Source organism: Argiope bruennichi, chromosome 6 (assembly GCF_947563725.1).
Source record: "Argiope bruennichi chromosome 6, qqArgBrue1.1, whole genome shotgun sequence".
In the NCBI taxonomy this organism is placed as follows: Eukaryota; Metazoa; Arthropoda; class Arachnida; order Araneae; family Araneidae; genus Argiope; species Argiope bruennichi.
Window position 1 is genome coordinate 127,162,971 of NC_079156.1, and position 11,445 is coordinate 127,174,415.

The following is an 11,445-nucleotide window of genomic DNA, read 5'->3' on the forward strand; positions in this document are numbered from 1 at the left end:
AATGCCTCCCGCAAGGCTCAGAGTATACTTAATCTCAAATCCGACCCACCAAGGGGCCCTTCTCGATGAGTCGAATTCAAGTTCAAGTATACTCTGAGCCTTGCGCCACTGAGGCTGCTCATAAGTACATATATAACGTCACATACATCCAGGACATAGGACCACAAGTCTCAACCCACCACTAATTATTATCGATGAAGCTGCTCGATTGGCAGCTGACATGTCATTTTTGGCAAGGTAATAGGTTCAGAGGCCATCAACCCGAATTAAATAGGCAATCCGGGAGAGGCCGAGATTCGAACCGTGGACCAGTTTAGATGTTTATAGTCCAGCGCGCTAACCGTTTCGCCATGGGTACCCAGAGAAGATTGAACATTTTATGTATTTGAACTTTGCAGCAAAGACTTTAAACATCAAAAAGACCAGTTGAAACAAGTCATTTTGTAGGAATAACACGCTAATATCTTGAAATAGCAAACGCTGCGTTTTATCTGATGCAAAAACATACCTGAAACCACATAGATAAAACCACGCTAATAATGCGATCAAAATGTTACAGATCTCTTGTCCTATACGTGGTGACATCTACTGGTAGCCATGAATTAAAAACTAGAAAGGAGAAACGAAAATTATGTTAATTTTATGACGTCGTTTGTGACGAAAGCCCGCACGCGTCGGTTCAGGGTCATCCATTCAGGAAATGAAGGGCTTTACTTTTCAACCTTTTTCGATATACGGACAGCCAGTGTCTGCGTTCGGCATTCAAAATTAACTTGAATGGATGTGATTATGAAGTGTATTATGACAAATTTTAATGGATAGAAAACCATTAAAATTGAAAAATTGGTTCAAGTAAGTCTATCAGCTAGTTCGCATAAAATATCACATCCCTTTTCCTTACGTTCAAGATTCTTTTCATCATGTAGTATATGGCACATCTGATTAAGGTATTTTATGACCTGGGTACGAATCTCAGGATATGTATTATACTCACTCGTTTCATCTTCAAGGAGTATCAGCAATGTTTGACAGATTCTAGCAAGACTGCACATTCTACTACCCCCTTCTGCACCATCGTAGAGCGCTCTCATATCACCTAATAAGTCGTAGCAAATTTCCATTTTGTCTTATTTACTATAGATTTCATTTCTTTAAATGCTAAAAAACCCGAGGCAGTGTCTTTTTTAATGATTCTAAAACCATTAAAAACCATTACTTTTCGAATTTAAACATATGAGCTGGACACGCTTTACCCGTATCTTTACAACCCAAATACACAAAATATAGGGGTATTATATCATTGAGTTTCAAGTAATCTGAGGCCCTATTCGAACACCGTTGCGGTAAACTGATAACAGATCCATCGTCAAGTTCGACAATGATTTTTTCGCCATATTTCGTTGTCAACTGTCTAATCTCAGCGACGGGATATTTTTTATCAATCTCTAGCTCAGCCATGTTTTTAAATGTAACGAAAGCGCTAAATGCGTTTAGCTTATTTAACAGTTCCATCTTTATATTTTATATAAGATTTCATTTCTTTAAATGATTTTATTATTGAGGGGGTACGCTTCGGAAAACACTAAATAATGGTTTTTAGTTGAAGCTTTCATTTGTTTATTTCTCAATGACTGTATCTCGTCCTTATTTAACATCTCACTAGGTAAGTGAATAAGTGAGCCATTTTCCAGTCGAATCAAGATTTTATCGGTAAGCGACACTATGTCAAAAATTCGATAATCTTGACCCAACTCTTTATAGCTTTTGATGCGCATGCAATTCAGTTTTTCCATTTATTTAATGAGCAAATTTATTTGTCCACTCATGTTTTCAAAGAAAACTCTATCTTCTCAATGTGTAAATAAGGTTTTAATTTACAGCCACCTGCTGACAGCACTGACAATGTTAAAACCTCATTTAATTTTCCATATGCAAACATGGTTATTGTTTCTTCGTTGACACTTATGGCTCTATCAATAAGCACTTCCTTCATTTTTTCTAAACGTATTAATGGTCTTTCAACCATTTTGTCACAAGCTAAAAAGATGGTAATTTTCATAAACATGTTTTGAGATAATTTCAAGTTAGAGTCTAAGAGCTTCGAACTGAATTCATTAAACTGAAAACTTCTAAACCCAACTCCTGTGAAATCAACTGCTCTAGCGGTAGTAGCGCAAAACGTTTTCGTATCAACGTAGTATTTATTAGCACAATCGCTATCGTTTTGAGGAGCCTTCACGTTGGAAATTCTTTCATCATGTGCAAAGTATATTCTTTTATCTTTATCCCATAATATACAAGAATAGGTAAGGCATTGTTTATTAACAGCATCAAGCTCTTTTTTAGGCCATTTCACGTTCGATACAAACATATTTTTGGCATCGAAACTCTCTCCGTCGTGCATTAAAGTTTTATCCCTTAACTGATCAACGTATCTTTTATTGGAAGCATCAGATTCTTCCGCAGGATCTTCTACATTTCTTATGAGTTTGCGTTTAGCATTAAAATAACCATTAGTGCGAATCAAACAGGACTTTTTTAAGTCATCCACATACTTTTTAGTTGAAGAGTCGTCATCTTCTAGGGGATGTGAAACGTTTTTTAGCAGCTTACTTTCCATGTCATAATTGCCATCGTTCGTTAACTTAAAGCCTATCCCCGGAATGCCAGGTGGTCCTTGTTTAATTTCTTCCTCGAAGAGAGGGTAGTATGCCGTCATTTCTTTATTTTAACTACAAAAAGTTTTTATAGTCTAGCAACTATAAAAATTTAAAACAGAAGTATGGTTGGTTTCTTACTTAGAGTTTTAATGTTTTGATCATGGTGATATCTTGATTTTTGATGTTTAAGAAGCACTTTCTGCGCTCTAGCAGGATGAAATAGAAAACGTAGTTCTTGTTGGGGTTGTTTCTCAGCCTCCAGTTGAACTCAATCACCAAGTTATTCGTGTCTGTATAGTTTGGATGATGAGCTAGATTAAAACAAATAATGGGATATAATTTACCAAAATTTGAATAATTGACCATGCAGCCCGTTTCCGAAGTAATGGTGTTCAGTCCTGATTCCAAAAGGGATGCGTATAGCCGATTATAATCCCCTCTCTCAAAGTCCATCATATAACTAACTGCCGGCACTTTTATATTGTTAATCATGAGGTAGCATTCAATCATATCTAAGTTGTCGAATAGCATATTGTTCTGCTTCACATTTTCATATCTATCAGTGTACTGGGGGATTACATACAAGGATAGGACTTCATCTGAAGTAGCTTTAATAGTATAAGAACCACTTGAATTTTTCATGAAAATATTAGACTTCACAATGCTGTGTTGATTCCAGTTTATTTCCACATTCTTGTCCGATAGCCTCAATTCGTTAAACTTAGCGGCGGCTGCATTCTTAAATTTGACATAAGGAAGCCAAAGGGATAAATCCTCCACAATAACTTTATAGCCTTTGTTTAGCTCGTCTGTGTACACCATATTTCGACTGTCATTTCTCTGAAACTCAAACTTGACTTGAAGCCCGGTGATTACTTTCTTATATTCGCGGAAGAAATCAAACACATACTTCAACGGGACCCAAATAGTTACAACCTGACTATTTTTGGTGAACTTGCGCCGTTCTGTAAAGCCATAATTATACTTTTCATTAGTGCTCAGGTTTTTGAAAAACTCAGTTAGCTTGGTGTTATTCGTCAAAGTTCCAAAGTGTTTCAATGGTTTTCGATCAGCGGTGTCAGCCGTATCCACGTAGAAGAACATATTGGTAGCTTCTGAAGAAGAGTAATCCGGGGTAAAATGCACTAACCCTAATACCTGACGCATGAGGGCGGAATAGTTAATATTCGATTCGATTTCGGTGGTACCTAATGTTAGCCTGTTAGCGTTGATCAAACCACCTCCATTGACGAGAGCTACATTATCATCCGTGATTGCAGTGCCATCTCCATAAACAATTTTCAGCTTTTGTTGTAAATATCCATTAGAGTATAAAATGTTGGCGTTGGTGTCTTGAATGAAGAAGTGGTAAGTGGCATTCTCCATAGAATTGTCGCTGTTTTCCTGCCTTACTTCCCTATACTCAAAACTTTCAATGTCATCATCGTAATGATAATCACTGTTGTCTAACTCAAATATTTTATTCATGTTACTTTATTTATTATTAGTAAATTTTTTTTTCACGGCTTCTTAATTTAATGACAACACTGCCATTAAATTAAACATCGAGAAACTTCAAACCAGCACCGTGTTTTCTCTTCTTTGAAAATATTTCGTTTAATTTATCATGCACAAACGTTTCAGCTCTCCCTTGTAATGCAGAGCCAGCTTTCTTTAACTGATGATGCAAAAACCCAAGAGCCTTTTCTGTTACGGCAGGTGCAACAACATCGGAAAAGAACCCTCTTCCTTGTATCTTTTTACTCTTTCTTTGCAGTCTATGTTTATTCATTTCTTTATTTAAAGGGCAATAAAATTATATTGTACTTCTTGCTTATTCAGTGGGATGAGTTCCCCTCTATGATTGGTAATTCTCATTCTGATTCTATAAACGCTATCCATTCGGACGGGGAAAAACAGAGGTCTGTCGAAGGACTTAATGATTTGACTGCCTGGACGATTAACATTTGTGAAGGAAAAGATGACGTTTGAAGTATGAGAACCGTTGATATAGGCCCCCTCAGCGATATCGCAATGTATGTAAATGTTATCATTACCACCGGACAAGTCGGCAATGAACTTCCCTATTTGCTCGGGATCTTCATAAACCTTAGGCTCAAAACCTAAAAGTTTATGCAGAGTCTTACATTTCGTCAAATCGATCTTATATTGGTCTTTTAACTTAATGGCAGTTCTTTGTCGCTCTTCCACTATGCCAAACAGAATGGGGGGATCTTCGCCAAAAAAACTCACCATATAACGATTCAGCCCTTTGATAGTGTAATTTCCATCCGGTATCGACAAGTTCGACCACTGCTGCCCGTCGTAGTAAGTAATCTCTTCATCTTTGATATTTTCCCAAGAGACGTACATCGAAAAGGACTGGAGGGCGATCTTCTTAAAGTTAAAAGGTCTGGCATATTCAATCGTAAAGTCTTCTGACTTTTCTGCGTTTTTCGAATCTAATATCAGCAGCATCATTTATTTATAGAGAACATTTTCTTCATTATAGTCGCTGGGTTCCTGTGTGAAGGAATATAGCACGTCCACAACTGATTTACCTTTGTTTCTCTCGCTGATATATTTCATGCAAAAGTAACCACATTTAACTGAAGTAGGGTGTTGTAGGAAGCTCGAGTTGTATCCAATTGTTTTGCCGGAGCTTTGTAAATATTTCTTAATGTTTGGAAGAAGTTTGTAGACGTATTCTCCAAAGGGGTCAAAATACTCCACAAAAGAATTGTTAGGATCGTTATAGTAACACACCCAGTGCGTTCCTGGTCCTGTGGCTATGTCCAAATTTATAATGCCGCTTTCAAACCGTCTCATCTTTTTAGGTAACAGATCTGATGTGAAGACGCCTCTAAACCCCTTTTCATGCCTCATGTTTTGTTCAATTACTTCGTTGGATATTCCCAGTTTTGATATACCCCCTTTCCATGTGGCTTTTTTTTGCATCCCGATCCTGACATTTTCTCTAAAGCTTTCTTGGCTCCCCATCCAGCTGCTCCACTTGCGGCACCTAATGCTAAAGCCTTAGCCCCAGCAATCAGTGCAGGAATAAAAGGTGCTAGAAAGGGTAGAAAACCACCCGTTTTCTTCAGTTGTGTCTTACTGATAGTGATTCGCTTCCCCTTCCCGATTTGGGCGACTTGTGTGGGTGTTAAGTGCATGTCATAGTTAGGGGCTTTTGTCTTATCTATTTGCAGAGACACTTCTTCTCCTTTCCGGAAGGCAGATTTTAACTTTGCGATCTGATGATCGCTTAGATGTATTTTGGTTTCTACGTAGTTGCTCATTTATTTATTATAAAATATTTATAGTATTGTGTTACTTGCTCTTTGGTCATAGTTCCTTCTCTCAACAGTACGTCCAACAAATCAGCGACTTGACTGCGCAATTTTTTACTTTTGCTTCCATCCAATAACATGTCGGTGAATCGAGATAAAATCTCCAATTTATCTTCTATGCCTTTTCCAGTGTATTTTTCTTTTCTTTGCAAGTCCCTTAGTCGATCTCGATAATCCAGTAGCGTATTCATATGATCTGTCAAATAATCAACCTTAGCCAATAACCTATCTTCTCTTTCCTCGTCCTTTTTAGTCATTCGGGCAATCTGACTCATAGCGTTTCCTTTCTGACGAACCAATTTCATATAAGTTTTACTTACCCTATCGACTATTTCTCGCAGCGATTCCGTGGTTTCATAGTATAGTTTAGAGGGTCTTGGAAAATTGTTCTTCTCCAAGTAGTCGACATCCAGTTCTCTATCGAAATTGAATAATTCTATAGTGTTGGAAGGCTCAATCGCTGGAGGAGTCGATAGAGGAATGCTAGCAACAGCATCTGTAATAGCCTTAAAATGCTCTTTTCTGCTAAGCTCCTGCTCTTGAAGTTTTTCAGTTACAGGCTTGTGGAAGTCGGACAATGATTTCTCGAAGCCTAACTCTTGCTCAAGCCTTTGTTCATTGTTTCGTCTAATTTCAGCCTGGAGCTTAAACACTTTCAGATCATTTTTAACCTCCTCCCTCAACTTCTTGTTTCGCTCTTTCTGTAAAGCATTCATTTATTCTTAAGTAAAAAATGTTTTACTGAGAGCAAAAAGTGTTTTTACTGGAAGCAAAACGCGTTTTACTGAGAGCAAAAAGTGTTTTTACTGGAAGCAAAACGCGTTTTACTGAGAGCAAAGTTTTTTTACCTTAAATAAAGATGATCCCAATTGAAGATTATACAGAAGCGGAAGAGTTTGTAGATTCGAATCAGCACTATTTGTTGCCAAAGCACCCTTTCAGACTTTTGATAGCTGGAGCTTCAGGTACTGGCAAAACGAATCTGCTGCTGAATTTTATATACGACTATCTCGAATTTGATAATTTATTCGTTTGCGCAAAAGATATGTTTGAGCCCAAGTATGCTAAACTTAAAGAAAATTATACGATGTTTGATGGTGTGGACATCGACAAGATGTTAGTAAAGTTTCCTAAGAAGAACAAAAAGATTATGCTTGAACTATTCGAAAAGTTCGGCAAGAAAGGAACCCTATTTTCCTCTGATACAAAGGATTTCATTACAGTGGATGACCTAGACCCATCGTGTAAGAATGTGGTTGTGTTTGATGACTGCATGATCGACAAGGACCAGAAAAGTATTGAAGATTTCTTCATCAGAGGTAGGAAGAAAAACGCATCTATCATATACCTATCTCAGTCCTATTATAGAACACCCATCGTTATCAGGAGAAACTGTAACTACTTAATATTTTTCAACCTCCAACCGAGAGAGATTCAACAGATCATTAGAGAGATAGATGGCAGTTTGTCCAAAGAAGAGTTTAGTAGGCTGTACAAAAAGTGCATGCAGCAGCCATATGATTTCTTTATGCTCGATTTAGTTAATCCGACCTTGAGATACCGGAAGAAATATTTCATCCCTATAAATAAAGATGGAAGAGTACTTATTGAAGAAAATTTACGTATTCAGAAAGAGCTATCACCACTATCATAAGATATACGTGACACTGTCGGTTTCAAAGTTCTTTTTGAGTTCCTTAGGTTTATCAGCCTTTGTAATAGTTCCCTTAGCTGCTCTGAGTTTAAGCGCGGGTATAGTTGAAGTTATTGAAAAGACACTGAATATTCTGGAGAGGAAAGAGGAGTATAAACAATCCTACAAGTTCTATAAACAGCTGCTTAACGCATTCAAGTCAAAGGTCTTGACAGTAGAGGATGTATACATGAGGGAGGAAGAGTTTATCCAAAATTTGGTCTACCTACCCAGAGAAAAGTACATGAAACAAACCCTACTGAATGGCTATGAATATGTAAGTAAATAATTTTTCCGTATAAATAAAATGTGTCGCGATAAAGTTAAAAAGAAAGGAAAAGGCGTTGTTAACGCTGCCATCAATAGTTTGCCTTTCGAAATGCATCTACCAGGACATTCCTTTACAGGACCAGGAACTCAGTTGCTTAAAGGTAAAACTAGATTAAACCCCGATCTAACATATAAAGAGTTTAGTAAACCCATCAATAGGGTCGATGAAGCGGCGTATAAGCATGATGTGTGTTATATCAAAAATAAAGATACCACGACTCGAAACGAAGTCTGCGACTCAAACATGATACAAGAGTTGGATGACATCCCCAATCCCACGGTCCGGGAAAGGATAGAGAGAGCTGTTGTGAAACCCATTATCAAAGCAAAGAAAGTGTTTGGAATGGGCTCAAAAATATACTGCCTAAAATGCAAAGCACCCACCGACACTAAAGACGCACATCGTGCCATCGCTAAAAACGGAAGACCCATGATGAAAGGAATCTGCACTGACTGTGGTTCAAAGAAAAGTCGTTTTTTACCTCTGAAGGGGTAACTGAGAGAGGTTGCCCCGAAAAGGTTTACTACGATCCCGAAACAGGTTTTTGTGGCATGGCTGAACTGAGCAGGAAAACAGGCTTAAGTCGAAGGAAAATCTCGGAGTTTTTACACCAGCAAGATGTGTACACGAAGCACAAACCCCTTGTCCGTAAGTTCAAACGGAGGAGAATTTATGTCTCGCACGTCGACGATCAATGGCAGGCCGACTTAATGTTTGTCTATAAGTTCGCCAGAAGTAAGTATAATGATGGCACCAAATACTTGTTAACAGTTATTGACTGTTTCAGCAAATATGCATGGGCTATTCCGCTTAAGGATAAATCATCGAATGAAGTAACGCAGGCGTTTAGAAAGATCTTCAAAGAAAGAATGCCTGAAAAGATTCAGACAGATAAGGGCTTAGAGTTTGTCGGTGAAACAACTCAAAAACTGTTTAAGGCAAATAATATCCATTGGTTCACAACTGAAAATGTTGAAATAAAAGCGGCAATGATCGAGAGATGGAACCTTACGCTTGGGAATAAAATTAAGCTCTACTTATCCGAAAACAACACGGAGAGGTACATAGATGTCTTGGATCAATTAGTGAAGAACTACAACAACTCCTACCACAGAAGTATAAAGATGACACCGGTTGAAGCCAGTAAAGAAGAAAACAGCGGAGAGGTGTATCGTAACCTGTTCAGAGAAAAGACCATACGCAGTCCTAAATTTCAGGTAGGAGATAAAGTAAGAATATCAATATACAAGTCCACCTTCAGAAGAAGTTACCAAGCGACTTTTACGGATGAAATATTTGTCATCTCCGATGTATTGAAAACCGATCCAATCACCTATAGAGTAAAGGACTTAAACAATGAAGACGTGAAAGGCACCTTCTACGAAAACGAACTGGTAAAGTATGACAAGAAAGACGACGTGTATAGGATTGAGAAAGTAATCAGAAAGAAAGGGGACAAATATCTAGTAAAATGGTTAGGCTATCCTGAGGTCAGTTGGATCCATAAAAACGATCTTCTTTAAATTTATTTTTAATAGCTGTCAAAGCTATTAAAAATTAACTTTCTCACACCAGCCATCATTGCTACTTATTGGGGTCATACCTCAGCTCCTCACCACAATACTGGCAAATGTACCAGCCATCATCGTTTTGTATGACGTATTCGTGTTTACACCCCATTTTAATCTTTATTTAAAGCAAAAAATTACCCACTCCGGGGGGAACTTTCCTAGTAAGTCCAGTTTAAGGCACCGAAAATGACTCTGCAGATTTCTTCATTTTGGGTAAGCGTTTTCCTCATTTTAGGCAGCTTAAGTGGTGTCTCATAACCCCTTTTTCGGAGCAAGTGCAATAGAATGTATTCTTTGCTGATTAGGTTTTTCCGCTGTGGGAACATCTCTTCATATTTATGGATAAAAGACCAAAAGTCAAGTAGCAGCTGTTCCTCGAAAGGGAGATTGAAATGACTTATCCATTTTTTCAGATTGTTTGCTCTGCTTTTCAAGCTCTGCTGTCTCTTCATGATTAAATACAGTTGTAGATGGCTCAAAGGGGGTTTATTGGGGTTATACCTCAACTCTTCATGACATGATGTGCAAACATTCCAGCCATCATCGTTCTTTCTTACATCTTTGTGCTTACAATCTTGAGATCCTCGGTCTGAGGAAGCTTTCTTGTCTAGACCTAACAGTCTAATCACTTCAAACGCGTCCTCAATTGTAACGTCTTCATTCATCATATTTATTACAACAAGTCTTCCTTTTAACCCCTTCAATATTTTAAGCATTTAAAGAAACACATTTAGTACATAAACAGAAGAACATGAATATTTACGGACAAATTTACACGCTATTAGAGGATATACAAGCTCTGTATTCTCATGCAGGTGATGAAAAAATGTGTGTATTAGCTTATGTGTGCAAAACTTTGACAACAATTCTAGAAAGTCTCGGTAACGATCACCCTACAGTATCCAGTGATGTAAACAACTTTTACTTGAGTTGCGTTTATAAAATGATGGAAATATCCCATAATGACATTTTAGATGAACTGCATGACTGTGTTATGGCGATGAATTTGGAAAGATAAGTTTTAATGGTGTTATAACCATTAAAATATTCTATGTACCTCTTCAATATTTTCAGCATTTAAAGAAATGCATTTAGTATACAAATAGGGACGTATAAATAAAATAAAAAGAAGAAATGTCTCTGATCGACGTATGTTATGAACAGATCAAGGATAACTTTTACTATGGGTTGTTTGGTGACTTTAAGTTGGTTATTGATAAGAGCACCGGATGCTTAAATGCCACTAAGCTCTGTCAACTTGGAGGCAAAAAGTTTTATCACTGGAAACAAACTGAACGCTCGAAATGTTTAATCAAATATTATGAAAGTAAAAGCTGCCAACTTGATCCCGTGGGCAGCTTTTACGAGATCAAACTACAAAACAACGATCCTCTTAACAAGCAGATAACAGGTCAATATGTCCGACAAGAACTAATACTCGATATCGCCTCCTGGATCTCAGTTGAGTTCTACGACAAGTGCAATAGAATTATCCTCAACTACTATGTAAATGAGTATAAGACGATGGACAAAAATGAGTTTGAACTGAAGCTGAAAGACATCGAAGATAAAATGAAAAATCTAATGCTTGAAAAGGACACGATCCAACAAAAACTCGAAACTTCAGTCGAGGATCGTGCACCCCAGCCTGCAAAAAAGGATAAGCGAGAACGATTTATTCTTATTAAACGTAACGATGAAACCTACCCCTACTACGCAACAAGAGCTCAAGACGTCCATGCTAGAGGTGTGTTGAAACACCAACGCTCGTTGTATACAGAAGTCCGTATCCTATTAGACCTCCCCTGTCACCCAAACTCAAAAACTCTCTTTGTTAGAG

The 11,445-nt window shown here is 37.7% G+C and overlaps 1 protein-coding gene across 1 annotated transcript; it reads left to right on the forward strand.

The window, feature by feature from the left end:
- Window positions 1-8,585: 8,585 nt before the first annotated feature.
- Window positions 8,586-9,557, forward strand: LOC129972015 (uncharacterized). The gene has a single exon (XM_056085995.1). The coding sequence runs from the start codon at window positions 8,586-8,588 to the stop codon at window positions 9,555-9,557; it is 972 nt and encodes a 323-aa protein (XP_055941970.1).
- Window positions 9,558-11,445: the final 1,888 nt, after the last annotated feature.